General features: G+C 34.1%; 1 protein-coding gene across 1 annotated transcript in view; it reads right to left on the reverse strand.

Moving 5' to 3' along the window:
- Positions 1-1,212: 1,212 nt before the first annotated feature.
- Positions 1,213-27,058, reverse strand: part of FBXO8 (F-box protein 8) — a 52,960-nt gene continuing 27,114 nt past the window's right edge. Inside the window, exons 4-6 of the mRNA XM_036093435.2 lie at positions 11,448-11,566; positions 10,169-10,365; positions 1,213-8,723 (exon numbers count right to left, since the gene is read on the reverse strand). Coding sequence (XP_035949328.2) covers positions 8,536-8,723; positions 10,169-10,365; positions 11,448-11,566 — 504 coding nt within the window. The 3' untranslated portion in view covers positions 1,213-8,535. The remainder of the gene's footprint in view (positions 8,724-10,168; positions 10,366-11,447; positions 11,567-27,058) is intronic.

Consider the following 27,058-nt stretch of genomic DNA (forward strand, 5'->3'; position numbering starts at 1 on the left):
TATTGTCCTCTCAGTAAGAGCAGTGGCCTTGATCAACTTTTCTAGACGTTTCCACTTTCCTGTGCTTTTCACAGGCTGTCTCCAGCAGAAGCACAAGCAGATTCATTGGAAGTCTGGTCCTGGTAGAGGGTCTGTCTCCTTGGGTTGCATACATTCACCGTTCAGAATGGTAGAGTGAACAAAACATGAACAAAGAAATTGTTTAACATGAAAGCATTCTTTGTTCATGTTTTGTTTGGATAAAAATTGGCAAATATTCGTTCTCTTAAACTTCTACAAAGGTAGTCTTCAGATGTCTTATCATATCCTCAAACCTTCACTACCATTTTGTTGGAAGAAATTCCTTTTGCCTGAACTCTTTCAGACAGGCTTTTAAAGAAGATGATCAACACTGGTATCGTTTTCTTTTGCAGTTTTACACCAAAGCCGGAAACACATATTGCTTTAACCATCCATAACTAACCATATTCAGTAATTTGGTTTTAGCTAATCACATTGATTAGTTTTAAACTTAAGTGCACAAATAAGCATAAAAGGGTGTGTTAAGTCAGATCACCTTTCAGCTTAATTTAAAAACTTGATAATAAAACTGGGTCATGCTGATGGCTAAGACGTGTTTTCAAAAGTGAAAAATGATTTCACTTTCTAAGAATGCTTCACCTTAATTCTTAAAAAAAAAAAAAGAAAGCAGAAAGTAACCTGAGATCCTTGAATCCTCGTTTATTTTAACTTTTAAAATAAATTAGGGAGGAGAGACATTAGTAAAGATTTTGGCTTTACATAGTTTCCTTTGGAAAGCATCAACAACTTAAATATTTTTTCTTTTTTTTTTTTTTGCCACTGAAATATTTAAAAAGTGATTAGCTACTTGCAAAGAGAGTGAAAACATTATCTTAGGTATGTGTATCCCCGAAACTTACATATTTCTGATTCAGACCTTTAAACTGTCGATACCCAGGAGACAATGCCATTGACATGTACCTGGCACTACTTCTGCCAGTTAATTTTCTCCCTGGAGAGTGGTTTTGGGCGACAGAGTGGCGTCCGGGCTCCCTGGGTTGTTGCACTGACAAACTGCAGTGGTGGTAAAGTCAAGGAGCCTGACAAAATCTCATTAATCATTTTAAATTAAATCCAACCTTCCTGTCCAACCGCGCCAAGAAGAAAGACATTTTTTTTTTTTTTAACAAATGAAAATTTCCTCAGTAAAGACTTGGTATCTTTCTCTTGTTGGTCTTTAATTCGATGAGACAAAAATAATATAAAACAATCCACTTTTTGAGGCTTGAAAACAAAACATTTGTCCAGAAATGATTTAACAGATTAACCAAGTGTCTTTTAAAAATAAAACAAATTTTGAATAAAAATACACGGAAACATTCTGAGGCGAAACTATACTGGTTAATTTAGGGACACCATTTATCTTTATTTTCTGAATAGTTCGGGGAATTTACTTGGTTCTATCTAAAATATATGATCCTTAATAATATTTGAAAGAGGAAATAAGATCATTATCCATATCTTGGTATATTTTACTCTAGTGTCTGTTTTCCGATCAGGTTTTTGCAGTGTTTTACATAGTAATTGTAACGTGTGTGTACGTGCACACATACACATATATACATATATGCATAATTTCATATCCTTTTGGCTTTCATCATGATTTGTAACTGCTTTCCCGTATTATTTATAAACATCATAGCTTCGCGGTAACACATGATAAGGATGTCTTCTGGTCCTACTTGACCAGTGCCTCGCATAGTTTCTGGTACATAGTGTGTACTCAGATATCTGCTAGTTATTTGTTTGTACAGCCCCAAGTTTTGGGCATTCCAGTTATATCCTTTTTTTTTTTTTTTAATACCTTGAATTAAAAACAATTGCAAAACTAATGATGTAAGTACTGCCTTTTGCCTATTCTGGATTATTTCCTTAGGTTGGCTTCTCACAGTGGACATATTCAGTTATGAATGCTTAAAAAGAAACTAGGCAGTTAGCAGTATGATATTTAAGAAGTTCATTTTAAACACAGGAAAACAGACTCAAATTACAATAAACAAGTTGTTATCTTAAATGTTAAGAGTTCTGAATAAGCTTACTCTCATCAAGCACCATATTAATCATATTGTAAAAAATGTAAGTAAAAGATCAATTTAAGATCAACTTAAACTCTTGAAATTAAAAAAAAAGACAGTCTTAAAGTAGTGATTCATCCAAATATTTAAAATCAGAAGTCCTCTAGAGACGAATTCATATCAAGAATAATACACACGTTGAATTTGTTTTTAAATATTTTTAAGAAGTTAAATCTAATATGTTCCAATTTATAAATTGTGTACAACTGAAAGCTCCAAATATATTTTTAAAAAATGGACACAGTAAAGCCATCTTCCTATGTGCTTATGTACAAACTAAACCAGATCTAAAATAATTCAGTTGGCCAAGGTCTATGTTAGGTACTGAGGGAGATATAAGAATAAAATTTCTACCTGAAAGAATTGGAACAGTTACCCTGGAGAGGAATGAATCTAAGAGGACTTTGAAGGGCGAATAACATTTCAACAGGTAAATGTGAGGGAGAGGTTACAAGCTTTCCAAAAAAAAAAAAAGAAAAAAGAAAAAAAGAAAAATTAATGGAAGGATGAAAATACAGGGTTCATTGAGATTATGGAGTATTAGTTTTAACAAATGTACTTAGGGAAAATCCTGCTGATGATAAATCTGGAGAACTCAAAGTTTTTGAGCACTTTTTTTCTTTGCCTTTTCTTAAAAAGAAAACTAAACAAACCTGTATATTAGAAAACATAACTGGTAATTGTGTATAAGAAAAATGCACTAGAAGTACCCAGTTGGTATGGTTATGTTCTGGCCTTGAAATAGCACAGCCCTTCGTCCTTCGTGGGGATGGAAGGTGTAGACAGGCCTGAGTTGCGATGGACCGTAAGTACCCTTGTGGGTTTCAGTAGAGCTCAGATTACGCACTGGGTAAGAGAATATTTGGTCAGACAATATAAAAGCCATTAGCACTACTGTAACTAAAGTACTCAGCCTTAAGTGGAAAAGGTAGTCTCAAAGAAGCTTGAGTGTAGATGGGAAAAAAACTACTTGTTGAGCTGCACCAAATGCAAGCTCAGCCAGCATCCTTCTTGAAACTCCACTTCTCTAGCTCTCAGGACCCCATTCTTCTCCGGTCCTTCTATAGTCTTCACAAACTCTCTTTTTCTCTACCAAAACCTAAAATGCTGTGTTTCCCAAACATTTCTTTTTACTTAACAAACTTCCTAGAGCAGCTTTCTCCAGTGCTTCACTTAACAAAACACCTTTTAAATACTAATAAGACCCCCAAAGTTACATATCCAGTGCTGATTTTTTCTAGCCTTATTCTCTAGCTGCAACCAATGTTCTATTGATACTTTCAAATTAAAAATATCCGAAAGTTGGGATCTTATTTGTTCCATATCACTCCACTGGTTGCTTCTCTTAGTAGCTACCTTTGATAGTAGGACAACCAGATCCTTACATCAAACACCTTACTTCAAAATCATTAAATCCCATCAATTTTCAGTTTTTGTTTTTCATTCGTTCCTCCTCTCTAAGTCCTCTGCCACTTACCTAGTTCAGGCCTTATAATAGAAAGGCAGTCTTTGAAAGCTTTGCTAAATAAGCTATATTTGAGGTGGATCTTAGATGATGAGCAGGGGAACTTTAGATCTAGAAAGGAGAGCAGGATATCACAGGAAGACCAGCTTGTACAAGTCAAAGACAGATCAGATCACATTTGAGGAATGCTGGAGATGAGGCTTTAAAGGAAGATAAGCTGAGGCCAGATTGTATAACCTTTTTTGTTTGTTTTTAAAAATTTATTTATTTCAGAGAGAGAGTGTGTGTGCACGGGTGGGGAGGGGCAGAGGAAGAGGGGAAGCAGACTCCCTGCTGAGCATGCAGCCTGACTCAGGGCTCAATTCCAGGACTCTGAGATCATGACCTGAGCCGAAATCAAGAGTCAGATGCTCAACCAAGCCACCCAGGTGCCCCCAGATTGTACAGCCTTAAATGCCATGCTAAGGAGGCTTAATTTTGTAGAAAGGGAGCTATTGAGGACTTTAAACAGATGTGTCAAAAGGAGCTTGTGTTTTAGAAAGATAAATTTGTTTTATCAGAAAGAAGGTCCACTAGTTCCAAACTTCAGGCATTTGGAAACATGTGGGGACATTATTTATACGTCACAATAACTGAGGGATGCTACTGGCATCTAGCAAGCAAAATCCAGGCATGCTGATGTCCTCTACTGTAGGGAGCGGTCTCCCCACAATGAACATCCTTCCCCAAAAGCCAGTGGGACCTCCACTGGAAAACACTGAATTTCTAATTGAGTTAAGCATTCAGTAAATGTTTATGATGATGGGGTTTTAAAAAATAAACATTTAAATTTATACACACCTAGTTTTTAAAATGCCAGGAATAAATCCCGATTCAGTAAGCTTAGAAAGTAGTAAAAAGAATACTGCCCAATTAAAGAGGGTTCTACTTCAGATCCTTGAACAGATAAAGCCACAAACACTGGACAAAGTATAGAAATGGAAAGCAACCCAATAAAGGCTGACCCAATAATATTTTTCAGGCTGACATTGAAGAGAATACTTGGAAGAAAAAGCTAGAGAGTTGGATGAATTTCCCATTTTATAGTTTTTGCCTGAGGGCAGCCCCCAGTCTGCATCACTGGAGCCTTTAGTTTTACTGACTTGAAGAACCATAGAGCAGAGTCTGGGGGCAATAGTAGCTGCAAGAAAATGAAGAAAGAAATAATGGCAAGAAAAGAAGAGTGAGCACCCTAATTTCTGTGTATGAACTGTGCCCCAAACTCTGGCTTCTCTCTGAGGTATGTACACACAGAAAAGATTCCAGGTTAAAGAAGTGAACTGACATTTGAGCTACTTCAGGGCAGCAAGAGATTGCAACTGAGTTCTGCCAGTTAACTTCCAGCTTTAAAAAGAAAAAAAAAAAAGTCTTTGGAGAAACTATCATAATACAGGGTTTCTACATATTTTACTTGCTGTGTCTAGGACGAAGTCTAAATTACTAACATATGAAGAAACAGGAAAATATAATCTATTCTCAAAAGAAGAGACAATCGAAGAAGATGAAATGAGCAGATAAAGACTTAAAGCAGTATTTAACTATGTTCAAGGTTGTAAGGGAAAATGTGCTTACAGTAAATGAAGATAGGAAATCTCAGCAGCACAGAAATATAAATTATAAAAATGAAGGAATTTCTAGAATCAAAAAGTATAGTAATTAAAAAATTTCATTGAATGAGCTTAAAAGAAGAACAATTACAGAAGAGTAATGTCCTAGAACAGAGATCAAGAGAAATAATCCAACTGAAGAAAAGAGGAAAAAAAGATTAAAAAAAAAAAAAAGATCTGTAAGATGATATCAAAAGTTTTAGCACATGTGTAAAAGAGACTGAAAAATATCTGACAAAAGAAAACTGTCAGAGGAAAATGGGATTTTATACACACAGGGAGAAAACAATTTGAATATACCGACTTCTTACTGGAAACAATGGAGGCCAGAAAACAGTGGAGGAGTATCTTTAAAGTGTGAAAGGGGGGAAGAAACTGTTAATGCAGAATTATATATGCAGCAAAAGTACTCTTCAAAAAGGAAAACAAAATAAAGACATTTTCATGTAAAAGGAAACTAGGATAATTAATTGCTAGCAGACCTGAACTGTCATAGATGTTAATATTTTTCAGGCTGACATGAATGATACTACAAGGAAACTTGGATTTTCAGAAAGGAATAAAAGCATTAGAAGTGATAATGTGGGTCAATATAAACGAGGGTTTTTTCCCCCTTGTTTAAAGTCTATACAACTACTCAAAGCAAATTATTACCGTGTGGAGTTTGTAATGTATGCTATCAGTAACTCATATGACAACTATAAAATAACAAACGGAGGAAGTGGGTAAACACTCCTGTATGGTTACAAGGCTTCTATATTTTATGTGAAGTGGTACAAATATTAACTGTAAATAGGTTGTATCAAGTCGTATATCTTGATATGGGCTTGGTTTACTCAAGTGTATGTATTTATTAAGATTCATCGTTTGGTATACTTCACATTTATGTATTTCACTGAATGCAAATTTTACCTATACAGAAAAAAACATTTAAAAAAGTGGATCTCTAGCTAACAATATACAAGTTGAATTCTATAGGAAGAAAGAGTATTCTGAGGTCCGAAACCTGTGTTCCCTGTATTAAAACAATAAGATAGGTTGACTGATGGACAGAGGGATGGATAAATATGAGCTAAAGTGAATGCAGTAATATTTTAATTGTAGAATCTACATAGTGGTTATATACGTATTCTCTGTAAAATATTTTAATTTTTATATGTTTGAAAATTTTCATAAGAAAATGTTAAAAAAAAGAATACTGCCAATCTACATTTATAATCAGGTCAGGGTGAAAAAAATAAAACAGGAAAAAGGGGGAAAACTGAAATGGAGCGCTGTGAATTGTGTAAGACTGTTGAATCACAGACCTGTACCTCTGAAACAAATAATACATTATATGTTTAAAAAAAAAGAAGAAGAATAAGAAGATAGCAGGAGGGGAAGAATGAAGGGGGGGAAATCGGAGGGGGAGATGAACCATGAGAGACGATGGACTCTGAGAAACAAACTGAGGGTTCTAGAGGGGAGGGGGTGGGGGGATGGGTTAGCCTGGTGATGGGTATTAAAGAGGGCACATATACTGAATGGAGCACTGGGTGTTATGCGCAAATAATGAATCATGGAACACTACATCAAAAACTAATGATGTAATGTATGGTGATTAACATAACATAGTAATAAAAAATAAAATTAAAAAAAAAGAAGGAAAGAAAAGAGTAAAGCTAAAACAGGGGTAGAAAGAACCCAATGGTAAGGGAGAGATAGGGATAGAAAAAAAAAAAGAAAAAAGAAAAGGAGATAGAGAGGGCAAGATGCCTGCCATTCATGGGAAAACAGAAACGATAAAATGTTATCATTACTGTTGGTCTTCTGAAACTTTCCAATAAATTAGTTTTGAAGTTAAAAATTACAAAGAAGCATTTTGTCATGGAATTCAAAATTATGCACATGTGAAAATTTAGGTATTTTCCTCAAGATCTGAGAACTTGTTTACTTCCAGTCTAAAAGTCCCTTTGACTTCTGAAATTGTCTGATTATCTTATGTCTTGTCATTGAAAATTCTATAGGATATCACTTGTAGTTATATTACCAACCACTATTTACTTAGGACCAGATCTGGAAAGAAGCTGGGACTGTGCACTTCCAGGAAAAAGTTTCTAATCCTCCAAGTTCCACCCCCTAAACTAGCAGCTCTACTCATCACATAGTGTCTCATTTCAAAGCTGATGCTTTTCGCTTAGCAGTATTCCCAAGAAACTTCTGACTGACCATATAAATGTACTGTTCTTTATCATTTCAGTGCTAAGTGTTTCATAATTAAATAATTGTTAATTAAGCTATGCTTTCTACATTTGCTCTCCAAGGAGCAGTATTTTTCCTTTTGTTACCAATCATGTAACGTCTATGAAGGCAGGGCCCACGTCTAGGTATCGCTACTACCTAGCACAGTGTCTAGTACACTGAAGGTCCTTGGTAAATATTTTTGAATGAATGAATAAAGAAAATTTGTTCATTCACAATACTCCTTTCTCAACTGATTCTAAACAGAAATTTTCAAGTTAAAAGAGAATGGTAAATTTTGACTAATTACAAGAGATACAAGTTTTAATAACATTCTGTTCCTAGGTGTGGGAATCCTAGATTTTAACATATTTTGCTATCTCAAATAGTTTAAAGGACTTATTGAGAAATGACTAACCCAGAACTTTTAAAAATGGAAAGTCAAGTGATGAATTTATATTATAAAAATAAGTGCCTGTTTTGCTTATTACTAGTAATAAATTAATATTCTTTTCAAAGTTCAAAGGAAAGAGAAACTGGTATTGGTTTTTATCCAAGTCAGATCCAACTTTTATGAAGACAGTCATAAGCTCAGATCAGAATCAAATAAATTTCAGAACTCAGTTTGAGAGAAAAAGGAAAGGCTTTAGTTAAAATCTTTACAATAAAATAATTATGATTATAAATCTCTTTAGTTAAATATGTACACATTAAATGGTATTTTAAAAAAGAATGAAAATGAGTAGTTTTTCAAGCAAATCTAATGCACAAATATACCATCGTTAGAGTGTAATGTCAGTGTAACATTCTTAAACGGCTGTGTGAGACAATGGCTCTGCTTTGTGCAAAACATGATAAGCAAAATTAAGAAAAATTCTGCAAAATTATTTAGTTCCCCAAGGAAATTACTAAAAAAGAAAATAGTAAAAGAAAAAGAAGGTATACACTCGAGCTTGATTGTATACAGAGGCTAGAATGACCAGCACTAATGTAACCCCCATATCTGCTAAATAAGTCCTTGGGTAACTTCAGTTTGAAGGTAAGAGTTGAAGTCCTAGCAATTGTGCTTTTATGCAGCCACATGGCCAATAAGGTAGATGTTGTCGTAAAGGTGCCCTACAAAATCTTCACTAATGTTTTGAGCAGCACGACGGGTATTTCGAATAAATTCTCTTTTTGACATTTTATTCTTCACATGAGGGCTAGTGAGGTCAATGGAAAGTAGAATCAAAGAGTAGCACAGGACATAGACAGCATCTGGAATTAAAAAGAAACACCTCAAATTATTAGGTGGTTTGAAAAATGTGGTCCCAAAGGCATTATCTAATGCAAAAATTTTCATAATTTAAAGAAATTGAGATTCGATCATAACTAAACAGAGAATGGCCAACTCATCCCAGTTTGCCTGGGCCTCTTCCAGTTTTAGCACTGAAAATCCCGTGTCCTGCGGAACTCTTCAGTCCTGGACAAATAGGGATGGTTGATCATCCTAACTGACCACCAATTCGTGAGTATTTCCTTCAACTCATAAAGCATTTTAGAATAATTTAGGAATTTATAGTGAAAGCTCATTCTAAATATAAAAATTTCAGAATTGGCTTTATTTTCATCTTTGCTTTCAAATGTGATACTCCCACTCAACTATCCATAAAATACACCTGTACTGTTAGTATATTTATCTTCCCATTCAAAAAAAAAAAAAAAAAAAACCCAAAAACCCACATATATATTTACATAGAATGTTTTTTATAAAAATCTAATTGGAAAATATTTAATGACAAAGACATATATTAACAGTCCTTGAAAATAAAATGTAAACAACTTATAAGATTATTAAATTAATATTCTCGTTTGAGATATGTATTTTTAAGGTCCATGGAATTTACGTATGAATTTCAGAAGTAAATTTTTAGGGAAAAGATTGCTAAACCTGAGCAGCATGCAACAACAACAACAAAATGTCTTTATATTTGCCCAAAGCAATACCTGATGTTTACTATCAAAATAGTAACAAACCTCAAGATACTTATTATTATATGCTACAACTACTTGCTACTACTATGGGGTTTTTATTTCAGAATCCTGCAGTCTTAATAAAGCAAAGTCAAATATTATGTTTTATAAAAGCATTTTCAACAAATTTCATATGATGGGTAAATGTTTTGTAACCACCACTAAATCAACACAATATAATTTTTGAGATGAAGAGATAAGTAAAGCTCTGTCAAATGAAAAAATACGTAGAATACTCACGTTATATTGCACGTACATAGATATATACTCATACACACAAATTATAAAAATTAGTTGTATTAAAAATAAATTTTTTAGTAGAAAAATTCTAGGTGTTACCTATGTAATATGTGGACTATGAAAAGCTTTAAAAATAATTTCTCAAGTTTTTAGTTAAATTAGTAATATCCAATTCTCAATCAAGAATAATTTTAATAAATTTATAGCTAAGTCTAACTTACTTCCTAAAACAGTGTTTACTACATATAAATGACAGCTATGATAAACTATTCTAAGCTCACATAAATGTTGTATTCTATAGAATTAGTCATTGCTGTAAGTAGTAAGAGAAGTATTTGTAATTACTGAAAGCACGTTTCCCCGTGGTGAGAAAAAAATGTCTCATATACTACTATTTTTACCTGGAGGTGGGAAGGGGGCTGGAAGGAATTCACTATATATATTCTTACCAGGACTAAGGCCAAGTTCTCGCATTAAATCGGGGTTACAAGCACAGAATCTATGTGAGAACTTTGTTATGAGAGTTTCAAGATACTCCCCACGCTCTTCAGGGGCATGGATATGACGAAAAAATTCTCTCAGTGCATTGGGCAAAAATTGATTTCTAAAATTATGCAACGTTACAAGGTCATCCAAGACATCCCTCCTAGTGGAAAAAGAAAAAGACACAGCTTTAGTTAACATTTCTCTACTAAAAAATGATAAGGACTCAAATTATGTTTTGGATGAAAATACTTTATTATTGATTCTCAGATCAGCTAATCCTACAAAGTATACATAATCCTTAAAATTAAAAAATCCAACTCTGATTATTTAAGACATTAAATAATTTTTAAATTTTTTGTGAATAGGTTATAACAAAGCAAGGTGAAACTAGTAATTCTAATTATAAAATGAAGAAAAAATAAATTTTGCAATATTAAAAGTGTCAGCTTCTTTTCAAGTGTTTTTTTGGCTAAATTCAAATAGCAACAGAATTCTTTGTTTTTAACTCTGAAAATAAGAGTTTTCACTTTCCACAGCAATCCACACCACCAGAGGTAACAACTATTTATGTAGACTTTAAAAAGTGTCAACATATAGTATATGTTTTTCCTAGTATTTGCTTTTCTTATTTCATATGGTATATTGTGAACAGCTTTCTATGTCTTTACACACAGATCTAAATCATTCTTTTTAATGACTCAACAGTATTCCGTCTTATGGAGGTAACAATTCTACTTATGTACATTTGGATTATTTACAATTATATAAATATTTGTGTAAGTATATGTGTATGTGTATACATATTTTTTATCAATGGCAATCTAATCAATAGTCATCGTTTGTAATACTATGCTTCAATTCTTGCTGAACTCAACCATGATTATATGATCATATCTTTAATTTCTATCAATTGTTGGCGGCTGGCTGGTTAGCTCAGTTGGTTAGAGCGTGGTGCTGATAATTTCTATCAATTGTTTATGGTAGGGATAGGCAAATTATAGCTAGTGTGCCAAATATGGCCCACTCCCTATTTTTGTAAATAAAATTTTATTAGAACACAGCCATACTCATTTGTTTACATACTGTTTGTCTGCCTTCAGGCTACAATGGTAGTTATAAATAGCTGTGAGAAAAATTTCTCAACTAGATGACTGCTATGTGGTATAGTTTTAAAAGTAAAGCTTAACTCATTAAAAGCATTACTTAACTCATTTCTGATGAAAACTTAAATTTTTTTTTTACCTTTCATCAAGATAGATTCTCAGTTTTTTCCAATTTAGTGTTCTTGTACAGAAGATAAACTTTGCTATTTCCTTTGGTGAATCATCTAGGATACCCTTGGACATAAAGTAGTTCACTCCCTAAGACAGAAAGACAAGTCTACATAAATAAAGTCAGTCTTTATTTATAAATTTTAACAATTAGGCGATAGCGGAACAATAGCCATAAATTCTGTCCAGCATTAATAGACTTTTTATAGCTTTAACATGCAAAATACAAGCTAGAACTTGAGCTGAAACTATTACTTGTGGTTGATAGTTTACATGCAATGAAAAGTAGGAAATTCAAAGTTAAGACTCCTAAGGAAATCCTAATTCAATTTTCTGGCTCATGTCAGTTAAAACTAACTATGTAGAAATATGGCTTATATGGTGCTGGTGGTTGGCAGGGGGAGGGGAAACTACTATGTAGACTTTAAAATAAGCCTTGTACCAAACACTTCCATTGCCTAATAGAAAACTTGATCTCTTAGACATATTCTAATACACTATTCAAGGAAAAAGCTTCTTGAGGAAAAAAAGATTCTCCAAATCAAATATCAACAATTTTATTCTGTAAAGAAAAATAATTAAATTATTTAACTTAAAGTAAAGTAGGCACAGTTCCAGGTGGGTTTATGGTCTGTACACACTTTGGCTTTAAGCATCACTACATTCAATAAGAATTTAGCTTCAATATATAGTGAGGCAAAATATAATAAGACAAAACAATTTCAGTGTTTTTTCATAGGATTTATCTTTGAATTTCCTTCTCCCTGCATGCAAAGTTTTCCAGAGAAGCATTATCCACAGTTTGTACCTATTTTAGATTTAAATCAACAACAACAAAACATCAACAAAAAAATTGAACACTGAAACCAACGTTTTCTCATGTATATGGAGGTCACATTCAAATAAATACCTTATGTGGATTTGAATGTGCAGTTATTGAAATAAAAGGCAGGTGTGTTTATTTCAACTCGTAGTTATCCAGATACATGCGTTCCCATGAATACTTATGTCTGGATAATAGCACACTGTGTGCAGTTAATTAGTAGAGAAAATGATGTATTATATACACGCAACATACTGTTTTCACACATAAATTCCTTCAGCATTTCTTCCCTTTTACAAACACATATAGTACTCAGAAATATTGCACTCATTAAGAATTCAAAAAGTTGGAAGAATTTTTATGAAAGACTCTTCAAGATAAAAAAGTCTCATAAAATTTTTGTATTAAAAAATTTAAAAAAGCAATTTGGTACCATGAGGTAATGCCTTTGAAAGGTTATAATTATCTGTAAATTATAATTCAAAGATAAGATTTTTTAACATAAAACTAATTTTATGAGCCATGAGGATAATGTCCTAATGACAATGTTATCAGTTTCTCATGTGAATCTTAATAGTACAAAAGCAGTACTAAAGCACTGGATTAAAAAATGTGTCTGAGAAGAGCAGAATGTGATAATATGAAATGTTCTTGTCAACTCAATTGTAAGCTGTATTTCAGACTGCATCCTGGATAAAAGGTTAGGAAATGTAACATGTTCAAGATGGAAAGCCAAAGAATTTGTTTGGAATGAGGCTCTCAGCAACTGAGGGGGCAGGAACTAAAGAAACAGTAATCCTTGTTCCATCCTTTCCTCCATTAGTTTGAATAATCGAGAGTTGACTGTATGTTTTAATTCATCTACTTAGTAAAAATTGTCAGGTTTGATTTTTTCCAAAATTCCTCCATTTAAAAGAATAACAATATTTCAGAAGCATTTGCAGCACTCAATTTTAAATCTAAGCTATTCAAACCCCAAGGAATGTCAACTAAATATTATTTAATAGGTTCTTTATCTATACCTACTTGTAAATCAATATTTAAGAGATGTAAAACTAAATCTAATCAATTTTTAAAATTATACAAAATAGTAAAAAAACACTAAATGATCCATTAAATAGTACATAATTCTCTAATTATATGACATATGCATTTTAATATCATTTGATGCTCCTTAGTTACAAATTAGCATTGGTATTTGCCTCATGTAAGCATTCCTAAAATATGTTGTTGATAATTTCCTTTTTTAAGGAATACATGTTTTAAGAATTTAATCTCTCGCCTACTTTGAAGACTCCATAATCAATCATATACAGAGGAGTAAGCAAGAACACAAACAGCTTTAAACCCAGTCCTGAAAACGAGGAACACAGCTTGAAATTAGCCAACTCTGTTGGTTTTATGAGGAAAGGAGGCATTAGCTTTCATGTCTGGGATTTCTCTGGAAAGGAAGATTACTTCAGAAGGGCTGTCAAAGTGATGGGTCGAGGGGTGTGAAATAGGAAAAGGCATGAAATCAGATTATAATTTTCTTCAATAAGCAAGCTGACAATCGTCCGAATTCCTATCTTGTTAGGTAAGCAATGAACTACTAAAGAAAACATAGTATGAGATTGGTTGAATAACTCTACATTTGTTTAATAAGTGGTGTAAGTTTTCATTTTTAATATAGTTTTAGAAGAATGGTACAGAGAGATGCCCAGGCCACATAGCATGTGACTAATCAGGACTAGAGCTCTCAGCAGAGTGAGAGTAAGCATGTAGTGTCTCACAGACAAAGGAAATCATGAACATTAATATTAGTCTATGCTAACATAGTTTCCAGAAAAAGGGAAGGCAGTAGCTCACTATTGTCCACATAATTCACTACAAAAGTGTCAGATTCTGGATGGCAGATTTTGTGGGGCATATTGACAAACTAGAATTTATCTGCATAAAGGAAATCAGGACCTGATTAGATTGTTGAAGGGTCAATCCCTGTTAGATAAGGAAGACTTGAAGGATGTACTGATATTAGGGCTAAAGAAGATACTTAGGAAAGAAGATTAAGACTTTAAGACATCTGAAAAGCTTTATCATAAGGAAAAAGAACAGACATTGTGTGTGGTTTTAGTGAAGATCTTAAGCTGATGAAAACTTTAGAACTTCTTCCCAGAATAATGCACATACACATTTTTTAAATATACATTAAGTGCCTGAAGCCCATCTAAGGACTGCAGGTTAGGAATCCCTATTCTAGATGATGTAGGAGTATGGCTTCTGAGTGTCCGTAATAGGGAGGGAGGTTAGTGCCATGTAAGGAAGGCTACACTTGCAATTACAGCTGAGTTGTTCAAGGCCAATGGTTTGTCATTTGCCTGATTCAAATTTTCTTTTTTTTTACATTTCCAAAATAAACCTAATCTTCAAATTATTACTACTTAAGTTTATTTGATTGCTTAATCCATATACATGTTAACTCCATTATGCAAACTCTACACGGTTCAACTTGCAGAATTATCTGAATTGTTACCACCATAGTGTAGTTCCTTTTCTTTCACATGGGAATAATTCTAAGACATTTTTGTCATGTGACTTGAAGATAAATCATGATGGTGTCAGTCCTATAATGAATTGGCTCCATAGCATAAAGGGAAGTTTTTGTCATCTGGAAGAAGACTATTGACCAAAATGGATTTCATTAAAAAAAAAATAGTTCTAAAGGAAAGTTATATTGGGATAAATGAAATTCGTATCATGAAAATTGATTTGGTATATATATTATGATTCATATTTCTCTCATAAGAGTAAATAATATTCATATTACAAATCCTAAATTCCTTACTAATGTGATTTCTTTTAAGAGAGAGAGAGAGAGGGAGAGCATGTGCCTGAGCATGGGTGGGGTAGAGAGAGAATCAAGCAAGCTCCATGCTCAGTGCATACTAGGGGCTTGACCTCACAACCCTGAGATCATGACCTGAGCCGTGATCAAGAGTCAGATGCTTAACCAACTGAGCCACCCACGTGCCCCAGAAAGAGATATTCTTATAAATAATCATAAATATTAGTTTGGGAAAAAAATCTAAAATTTTAAAATCCACTCTATAACTAGACAAATGGGTTAGTCTTTCTACCTGCTAACAGGATAGGTGCCCCAGTACTGTGATTTTTAAAAGAAGTATCCATTTAACTTCAGATTTAAATATAAAGATGAACACCCAAAGACTAGTTTGTAAAGTAGATATATGTATATCTGTGCATATGTGTATATATATGTATAGATAGGTATGTAGGTACGTATCTGCTTTATTTTTTTTTTAAAGATTTTATTTATTTATTTGACAGAGAGAGACACAGCAAGAGAGGGAACACAAGCAGGGGGAGTGGGAGAGGGAGAAGCAGGCTTCCTGCTGAGCAGGGAGCCCAATGCGGGACTCGATACCAGGACCCTGGGATCATGACCTGACCTGAAGGCAGACGCTTAATGACTGAGCCACCCAGGCACCCCTGTATCTGCTTTAAAAGCATTTCTGAAACATTGAGTCAAAACAAATATATTAAAATTATCTACATCTTCATTTAAAATGTATTAAGTGCAAGGGATATATGCAAGGTATTTAGTGACAGACACTGAGAAGTATAAAACATTTTTGCTCTAAGAAAATCTAAAGTTTATCTGGGGAGATGAGACAGGGACACAAGTAGAATACGCATATGTGACAAATCAATGACACAAGGCAGTTAAATAGGGCCTAAATGAACAGGTATGAAAAATAAGCATTTCAGTAGTTCAGTGGAAGGAAAAATCACTGTGAGACAGGACATTTAGATAAGTTTTTCTGGAATATCTACTTTGAAAGAATCATAGTGGTTTAAATAGCTCAGAATGAGGGGAACACTGGAGATGAATATTTTAGTCAATGTTGTATTATATAAGCAAAAGCATTATAAGATAAAAAATCAGGCAATTTTCAGGAAAATAGGGGAACTATCTTGGGTTTGAGAGCCAAGTCTGGAACTAGACTCTAACAGGAATAGCAGTGAATGTTAAGGTAAGGAGTTTATCTTCTCCCTTATATGTAATTGGAAGCCTCTGAAGGCTTTTTAACATAATGAAGCAATGGCCTGATATATATATTTGACAGTAATATAAAGAGAAATAATAAAAGGGAAATTAGACAGTAGGCTACTATAGTTGTCCAGGCTTAAAGCAACAGAAATGCAAAGGAAATAATCTATCCTAAAAACATATGAAAAACCCCACATATGCTACGTATGTATATGAAAATATGAAGCGAGAGCACATTTTACCATGCTGGCTATCATGCCAAGGAATAATGAAAAGTGAAAGATTAAGTTAACTGATGTTTCTGGCTTAGACGAAAAGGGAAATGACTGACGGGGGGAAAACTCACAGGTTATAGAGGGTGTTGATTTAAAGAAAACAGTAATGAGTTTGGACTTCAAAATGTTGACCTTCAGGTGATGATAGATAAAACTAGAAAGGCAAAATAGGCAGCTGACAATGTAATAAGATATAAAAAAACAAGTGCCGGTTGAAGGTACAGACTAAGGATCCTGAATAAGAAGAATCGGTAAAGGAGTAAGCAGAGATGGAAGAATGGAGGGACAGAATAATGTCCCAGAGGCTAAAAGTCTTTGAACTGTAAAGAAAAGGGTATACAATGCAATTATCTAGTATAGTTGAAAGAGCATAATTTTTACAAGGACCAAATCATGGCTGTGTGATTTTGTGAACATAATTTACTCAAACTTTCCAAACCTTAGTTTCTTAATCAGTAAAAATCTTATTTAAGTGGCTACTGTGAAGTTATGAAAGTGTCTAGCATGGAACATGGCTAGTTTCCTTTTTCCTTTAGGTAGCTCAAGAAGATGAAAATGGGAAAGAAGGTAATGGATTTGGTGACTGGGAGAAAAGAAAGTAGTGCCTTTCAAGGGGTCTCTTTCCACAGAGTGATGGGGACTCAAGTCTAGGAAGAAAGCTAAGGAATGAGCTCAAGGTAAGGAAACTGATAGCTCAGTTGCTTGAAAAATTTATTAGTACAAAGGAGGGAAAAATATTAAAGAACATTAGAGGTCAAAAAGAGAAACAACTGTTTTTTCAAGACAATTCTGACCCATGCACATCAGAAGACGCAAGAAAGAAAATCAACAGGGAGAGGAAAAGATTGACAAAGGAACAACAAGAGATAATGAGAGCAGCAAGGTAGACAAAGGGGAGCAGGGGAAAGACTGAAAATACAAGTGGAATTAGAACTCGTCACACTCTGGCCAGGGTACAGACACTCTCCACTGCAGGCAAGGAGAAACCCTGCAGAGGACTGCCCTGAGGGATAGAGCAGCCAAAACACAGTGGCGGAGTGCACACAGCATACACCAGAGACACTTCCTGAAGCGCCAAGCCCTGGAGAGTATATGATCTCTTCTTTATAAAGCCATTACTCTCAGGAGCAGGAAACATAACTGGCCTTCCCAACACAAAGACAGAGACCTAGACAAAATGCTAAGATGGAGAAATTCATCCCAAAAGAAAGAACAAGAAAAGGTCACGGCCAGGGATCTAATCAAATCAGATAAGTAATATGCCTGATCCAAACTTTAAAGCAACAATCATAAGGATACTATCTGGGCTTGAGAAACGCATAGAAGACACCAAGGGAGTCTCTTACTGCAGGGATAAAAGAGCTTAAAACCAATCAGGCCAAAATGAAAAATGCAATAACCGAGATTTGAAGCCAACTGGATGAAATGACCACAAGGATGGAAGAAGCAGAGGAACGAATTAAGTGATATAGAAGATAGAATTATGGAAACTAATGAAGCTGATCAAAAGAGGGAAGGAAAAATCTTGGATCATGAACATAGACTTAAGGAGTTGGTAATGCTTTCTGAGACTGGAGGACAGGACAGTAGTGCTGGTTCAGAGATAGGTATATTAAGAAACTGATAAAGGCAGAAAAGAGAGCGCATATTGATTTTCTTCTTAGGGTGCATAAACCATCTAGGAAGATTTGGAAAAGAGCTGAATTGGATCCCACAGTGAAGTGGTAAAGATTTCTATCAACAATGGGAATCTACTAGGAATAAATTCCTATTCCCCGTTCTTAAATTCCACATATGCTACATTGGGAATCCACTAGGAATAAACAAAAGAAGTGCCAAGCAGCAGGGAGAACCCAGGTGATGTTAATGTAAATTCATCCCATCTCATTTTAAGTTTTCTTTAATAGAACAGATGTTTGCAGTAATTAAAAAAAATTAAGAAATTTTGTAAGGTAGACTCCATAGAGTATGTTACTAAAAACTTATGCAAACAATAGCCCCAAGACTTACACAATCAAATTAGAGTGGTGAACTGTTTTGATGTAATTTGTTTAGGAGGGAAACAAATAATTCAAGAAATCATGAAAGGATGGCTTACACCAATATTAAGAAGTAATTTATTTTTTATTTTTATTTTTATTTTTTTTTAAGATTTTATTTATTTATTTGACAGAGACAGAGATAGCGAGAGCAGGAACACAAGCAGGGGGAGTGGGAGAGGGAGAAGCAGGCTTCCCGCGGAGCAGGGAGCCCGATGTGGGACTCGATCCCAGGACCCAGGGATCATGACCCGAGCTGAAGGCAGATGCTTATATGACTGAGCCACCCAGGCACCCAAGAAGGAATTTAGAATGAAGAAAAAAATGTTTTGGATAAAGAAGATGTGGTGTATATATATACAATGGAATATTACTCAGCCATAAAAAAAAAAAATGGAATCTTACCATCTGCAATGACATGGATGGACCTAGAGGGTATTATGCTAAGCAAGGTAAGTCATTCAGAGAAAGACAATTATCATATGATTTCACTCAAATGTGGAATTAAAGAAACAAAACAGAGGATCAGAGGGGAAGGGTGGGAAAAATAAAATAAGAAGAAATCAGAGAGAGAGACAAACTCTAAGAGACTCCTAACTATAGGAAACAAACTGAGGGCTGCTGGAGGGGAGTGGGGAGCTGGGTGATGGACATTAAGGAGGGCATGTGATGTAATGAGAACTGGGTGTTATATACAACTTATGAATCATTAAATTACCTCTGAAACTAATGCTACACTATATGTTAATTAATTGATTTAAACTTAAAAAATAAAAAGAAGAAATGTATTAGGTGTTAGTCATCTATTTTTTTATTATTGTAAGAATGGCCCTTTTCACACAATTCATGTTTTAAGATACATCCACTTTGTTTCATTTCTTCTATTACATCAATACCCACATTTTCTCTCCCCTTTTAATAAAGCCTTATTTCTTTGATTCAAGTCATTATTATCCACAGTGTGGTTCAAAAGCAAAATCTACCATACATATGTTCAGGACCAGAAATTATACAGGTAGCAAAGTGAATTCTAGAAAACTAGGTATGCAAAACCAAATGAAAAAGAAGCAACTGTTGTTGCAAACCTAAAACTGACTTAAAAAATATACATTCTTAATTAAAAAAAAAAAAAACCCACTAACCACCGTTACTGAAAGTACTGGCTATTGGCACAGACAGTTGGCAGAAACATTATGTAGCCGTTTGTATCTATAACAGAAATCACTATGAAAACAAAATTGGTGGTACCCTTGTTTTCCTACAGAACAGAATAATAAAGATATTTAGAAAAAAACTTGGTTTAACTAATTTTGTTCAAATTTGCCTTTGTACACAATGTGAAATCCAGAACCATGGTTATACTATTTTTCAGGAAATGAATCTATCCTTAGAGCATTATATAATAGAAAGCAAACTGGACACTACATTTTTAAAGGACATTTGAAGACTTTTAAAATAATAATCCTTAAATTTTAACAATAAATATTTATAAAACAGAGTTCAATCTAGATTTCTACCTTTTCTTTCAGTGAGAAGTAATACAATAATATTCAAATAAGTATTTTAGCCACAGTGAAATGAACAACTGAAATGTCACCTTTTCACATTAAAAAATGTAAAAATTAAGAGACACAAAAAATGTTATGGATATTTGTTTTCTGGATAGTAGAAAATAATTAGACCATCACAGAGAGGGCAGCCTTCTATAGGTCAAATGGAGCGTTCTCATTGTCTTGTTTGAAAATAGCACCGATGGTGATACTATTTCTTCTTTTTTTATAGTGCTTTCAGAATCACTTAAGCAAAATGTAAAATCTATTAATTTTTGTTCAGTCAGCAGTTGTCACTCTCCCTATTTAATCAGAGAATATGTATTCTACAGTTAAGGGAAAAAAACACATAGAAGTTGAACAGGTGAAATCCATTTGGGGCTATATATACTGTGCAAGTAATAAATTAACACCTTCTTTTTAGTTGCAGCAAAGTAAATGCAGAAGATTATTTAATGAGCAAGTTGTAAGACTAAGTATGGAAGTTTTTGTTCTGTCCTTTCATTTCATTTCATTCTACCCACTAACTTTTGCAGGGTTTTCTTCTGTAAATTTCTATACCACTCTTCTCTGTTGTAACACTGACCTTCAGCATAGACTTTAGACATGTCACACATTGCTTTTTTTTCATGCTAATTTAAGCTGTTTATACATAGTATAATTGTTATTCCTAATCTAGTCACTAGAGTCCAAGACTAAAGTAAAAACTATGCCAAGGCTTTTAAAGTTGTCCTATATAAAGAGATTATAAGATTGACCAGAAACATTCTCCTCTTATGAGGTGCCTATAAGTAGGCTATTTATTCAATGGAAGCCTCTGTGTGACTTAGTTATAATTAAGAGGAAAGGACATCATGAGAATTGGGACAGAAATGTGAAGATGATTTTGATGTCAGTTTGAAATCTGACCTGCAGATTCCAGTCTTGCCTGTTCCCTAGGAAGAACAGAGAGCACACACTGTCCATGCTTATGTGGGGGAAGTGACAGTTGTGAAGAGACGTGCTGATATACTGCCGCCAATTCCTTCTTTTTTTTTTTTTTTTGATTAATAGATTTTATTTACTAGAGCAGTTTTCAGTTTTGCAGAAAGAGTGAACAAAAGTATAGACAGTTCCCATTTTGGCTCTACCCCCCCAATTTGTCCATCCCATTCAGTTTCCCCTATTATAAACATCTTGCATTGGTGCATTGGTCAGCCAATTCCTTCTTACACCGTTACCGAAAGTAGTCAGAATTAAACATTCTGGAGGATAATGAAGAATCATACTATTCAGTTTTGAGTATGAAATACGGAATGAAGTCAGCTCATTTACAGACCTTGTTTGAAGTGGCAAGGATTTCAGCTTTCCAAAAGAATTTTCCATACATCAGGGTGTACAATGTAGATGAACTGCTAAGAATAGTCACACATACACCCTAAATTATTTTTAGCCAGAAGATGTCAATGGGAAATCTCGCATACAGGAGGGATAGTTCAAAGAAAATCTAAAGAAAAATGGAAAATCTTTCTAATGGAGTCCAGGGGAAATGGAGGAGAAATGTAAGAAGATCATTGTGCTTCTTTTTCATGGGAGAGAAAGCAATGACATCAGACAAAATCACATAAATGTCATTATCTAGGTTTTAAATAACAAATAAAAGTTAGTTCCTATTAGTTAATTTTAATAGACTCAAACAGAAGAAGAGTCACACTTTGACTTCTAATAGTCCCCAAAAGTGTCACTCTGCTGACTGGGATAGATCAAGAAGATGATAAGATGAAGAACATGAAGGTAATTCTTAATGATAAATTACTACTACTAATATTATTGACAAGTTGCTGGTAGCTAAAGTAAGCTTCTTGGAAAGGCCCCTTCTTCTCTAAACTGTCTGTAAATTAGAAAAAGAAAGCATTCTAGTCAAAATCTGGAAATAAAACTCTATTAGGTTAAGGTACAATTAAAAATAATTCAAACTGATGAGAAAGTGACACATTTGAATATAATATTGGCTAATACAGAATTCCTGCTTGTAAAAATCACATGCAAATAGATTTAAATGAACAACTTTGATAAATAAAAATTAGTTTTCTCATATAACCTAGATTCTAAAATGTACATTTGTAAATATAGTTTAACAGCTCTGAAACAATTTTGAAATAAACAACATTAAGAAAAACTCCAAATCTTAATGGTAGACAAACAGAGAAGCAAGCTGGGATTTAAATAGTAGTTTCACTGCTAGCACATGTGTATACTCATTCATGTAGTTAAAGTATCTGTTCATCCTACCACCATATTCAGCCACGACGCAGGTTTGAATTTGAACGTAGTTTTGGAAACCTAATTACTGTTTAAAATGTCCTCAAAAAGATTATAGTAAGCATCACCACTGACACAAAAAGTTATATGCAAAAGATTGTTCATCACATGCTAGAAAATGAAATTAAAGGCAAAGGGTATCATCATTTAAAGCTAGCAGATGTTGGTGTGACTGATACATACATTATGAAGGAACATTACTCAGGTGTCAAATATTTACCTACAGGAATCCAAAAGTTCCAAGAGAGGATGAAGCCCAACGCCTACAGCAGTGCTTGGCTCTTCATAGTCTAAGTTGTTATAGTTGTACCTCTAGTATAAATATAAAGCTACATTTTGGGGAGTACTTAGAGGCACTAACAATATGTTAGTGTGAATATTAATTCATAATATTTAGTGTGAATGTTAGTGTGTTAGTGTTAGTGTGTTAGTGTGAATGTTAGTTCATATTCGCACTAACATATTGTGTATCACAAATATTATTGTCCCCATTTTTATAGATGGGGAAACTGAAGCCCAGAAGTTAAATAATTTACAAGGTCTAAGTCATATAATTAGTTAAGTGGAGAGATACTTAATAAATACTTGTTGAATGCATGTTTAAATCTGTACAAAGCCTCCAGGTGGCTTTCAAGAGAAGCTATTGACTTTTAAGGATTATATAATTAAACTAAGGGGTAAAAAATGAACAGAACAGAACCACAACAAAAACCTATGAGTTGGATCAAAACTCTAGTATACTTTGAAATGCCTCAAATTATAAATTCTCAAAACTTGGGAGTCACCAGTACAAACAATAAAAAGCAACAGGTCACTCTGATGCTATCTTTACCTGCTAATGGCCAAAAGTGGTTCACAAAGATCTTACTATTTTTATTATAAGAAGGCATCTTCAAAATCTTTATGACATGAGAGAAAATGTTATATAATATTAGGGATATATGTATACTACAGTTAGTGGGTAAAAAATTTGTATTTAATGTAGTGTTTCCTACATACTTCCATATTTCAAAAGCTGCAGTTAATCTGATGGATGCTTGACAACCGATGACATCCAAGAACTGAGGAAATATTTTTCAGATTTCTGATAAAGAATTCATCTTTTACAGTGACATTCACTGTGACATTGGTATTTGCAATTGCTACATTCAGACAAGATGTGTAGGAGAGAAAACTACCTTGGACATTAAAATTGAGAACTTAGGTCTAGAAAGTGCTATCAAGTTTCACTGAAACTGTGGTCACATCAGATAACAAAGAACATAGACGTATTAAGATGGTCAGGATATGGTAAGGAAATAAAAGGCAAACAGATTTTTCTTTGAAATGTACTTAGAATATTAACACAATATTGTAAACTCACCAGGTATCTTTATCTAAATTGGCAACAAAAGTAAAATTCAAGCAAAGAAAAAATCTTGGTCATTTCAGCACTGCACATTTTTAAAATTTGTAGTATGGGTGGCTGTGGTGCTCAAATATTCTAACTTTATTCTTTCTTATAGTTGAAAGTCCTAGATTAATACATTGTCCACTAATTTCTGTTTATATTTACCCTAGATAATTCACACTAAATGAGATAACAGTATCTCCCATGATGTACGAGGGAAAACAAAAGCAAAATGCATCAGATGGCTTGACTGATGAATAAGCTATACAATATTCTCGGTCTGAATCTCTTTTTCAATTAGATTAAGACAAAAGAGGGCCTGGGAATTTGTTTCCCTTTGAAGCTTCTAAAAGGTTTGCCCTGAGTCCACATACTTCTGTGGAGTCATTGTATTGGAATGACTCGGTGACAAGGGAAGGGGAGGGTAGTCAAGATCTATTATGGTCAGGGCAGTATGAAGAGCAGGCAGAAGTTGATCTGAAAGACACAGGATAAAGTTACCTACTTAAACATAAAATTAACACATGATGGATCAAATTAAAAAGAGATATGATATATCCACACACACCCATACACCTACCATGTTGCCCTCAAAAAAGTGAATGGCCTCCAGTTTGGTATGACCTGACTATTGTAACCAGACTGAAAATATTAAATTATGTAGCCAGAGGATAATATTCAGTGTCTGAGAGGCATAGTTTTTCACTTTGACTCTAATACTAATCAAGGGAAGGGGTTTTGCCAATTAACTTGAGTATTTTAGCTCTTTCAGGTAAATAATTCCAATAGAGAAGAAAGCTTTTTAAGCTATACACTGTGAGGGATTCCTCTTAGCATCAACTAGCTCCTTTGCTCTGACTAGATTCTCATCAGCAAATTGGGGATAAAATTACTTTGCTAATGAAAATTAGCACTGTTTGTTCTTATAAAATATAATTTGTGTTCAGGATTACATATCAAATTCTTAATGAGTTTGGGTAATAATGATGATGGTGATGATGATGCATTAGGATGCTCTTGATTGCAAACAACAGGAACCCTATTCAAGAAAGTAAAGGGATTTTATTTTCTTACACAACAAGAAATTTCAAAGTATTTTGGCTCCAGGCGTGTTAGGTTCATGGATCCAATTCTTTCTTCCCAATGTTCTACCTGCCCTGTGTTATTAATAGCCCTCATGGCTGCAAGATGGCTGCATCTGTTCCCATCATTATATGCTCATACATTAGTCCCAGAAGTATACACATGTACGCATGTGTACGCATACACAGAGATAATCACAGTACTACCTTCTTTTGTCTCTTTCTGAAACTTAAAATTTTCTCTGCACATGTTCCTCCAATCTTACAGGTCAGAACTGGACTGCATGGATGCTAAGCCAAGAGGAATAATATTAGCATGATTATCTTGGAATAAACTGTGTACAACTCCTGAGGCTGGGAATGGAGCTACCCTTTCAGCTGGTTGAAGTTCTTTATCTAGTGAGTAGCTAAGTGATGTGATTTAAACCCTGCCCATACAGGGCTATGTGACTTTTTTTTAAATTACTTCTATGATAGGATATAGTGGTATTAGAAGTACCTCGAAGACATCTCCTGAGTTCCACTTCTATCCTTCTGTTTTCCCCACTTTGTTACTTCATTACTTCAACCACAGCATAATTACTGACACTCATCCATTGTGTGCCCCCCCCCTTTTCTTTTTTTTGGTCATTTTTGCTCAGTGGCAGGAGGACCTAAAACCACAAGTAGGGAGTCTCAGCAACCAATCTGAATTGTTGTGCCACTTATCAATATTCCTCCTTTGGGTACGAAGGCTTCTAAACCAGTACAGCCCAGAAATAAGAGAAGCAGAAAAACAAATTTTGTAAGTGGCTCACTAGTCAAACTAGAGTTGCAGATGCTTGGGCCTGCCTCAAAGCCATTTCACTCTTTTCATTGCTTTTAGCATGTCAGTCACAGTTGCTAAATCATGATAACTCTAAGCCAATCTGGTAATCCCTTCTATTCTGTTCTCAATAGGTCTAGGAATGGTCATGTGATTCAGTCTGTCCATTAGAAATCAGAAGTAGTGCACTGAAGGCTCCAGAAAAGATATTTACTTCCTAATAAGCATAAGGAATTCGAGGAGAGTTTCTTTGTTTTGCCCCCTATCTTTGTGCTGAGGATACTTTCATATGAGGATGTGATATTTTGAGTGGTGGTGGCCAACTTACTATCAAAAGAAGGCAGTAGTCAACACACCTTGAGAGTCTTTGATGAGATCAGTCTATCACTGAAATAACTCTGGGATACCCACCTCTGTGTCTCTTTGGAGGTAAATAAATATATATGGTTAAGCCACTATTAAACTGTCTGATCGTTCCAGCCCAAACACCCTATGTGATACATACAGGGAAAAGTGGGCAGTACATTTGCCAAACTTAAAAGCATCTTAATGGCCTGTCAGCCTTCGCTGAAAATACCCGTGTTGCAAGAGATAACAGTTAGTATAGAGAATGAGATATCAAGGATGAAATGATAAATCAGCTGTATAAATTATTTGATATGAATACTTGTATCAATGTCTAAAGGTAATTATTTGAATTCAATATTTCTATCAGATTTTATTTTACAAAGTAACATTTTCCTTAACAAATTAGATGATAATCAAAATATAGAACATTCATAAATCTCTCAGTCTTTCAAGGTACAACTCTCAGTTTTAATTTTTTTTAAATACTATCAGACAAAAGGAAAGAGAACAAATATAAATTCATAGACTTTCAAAAGAAAAAGGATTACTGGTAAAATAGACATCAGATAACTGTCAGTGAAGAAGACGGTAGTCAAGCTAGCTGTCTATCCATTTAGGAACACATTTATTTACACATAGTTAAGATACAGATAATCCATACTAGCATATCACAGAATGTGTCCCCTGGAATGTTACTTCACCAAAGGAAAAAACAAAAGAAAAAGACACTGTCAAATAAATTTAACACTTTATCAAATAAATTTGAATGATACTACATACAACACATACAATGTGCATCAGTGTATTAAAGACTTTGAAAAGTTATTCTTTAAATAAGCCAACTAATCATAACCTATCATGGTCAAATTTATTAGACTTGGGAACTCCTTTGACTATGTCCTTTATCCTGTGGAATAA

Source organism: Halichoerus grypus, chromosome 3 (genome assembly GCF_964656455.1).
Source record: "Halichoerus grypus chromosome 3, mHalGry1.hap1.1, whole genome shotgun sequence".
Classification (NCBI taxonomy): Eukaryota; Metazoa; Chordata; class Mammalia; order Carnivora; family Phocidae; genus Halichoerus; species Halichoerus grypus.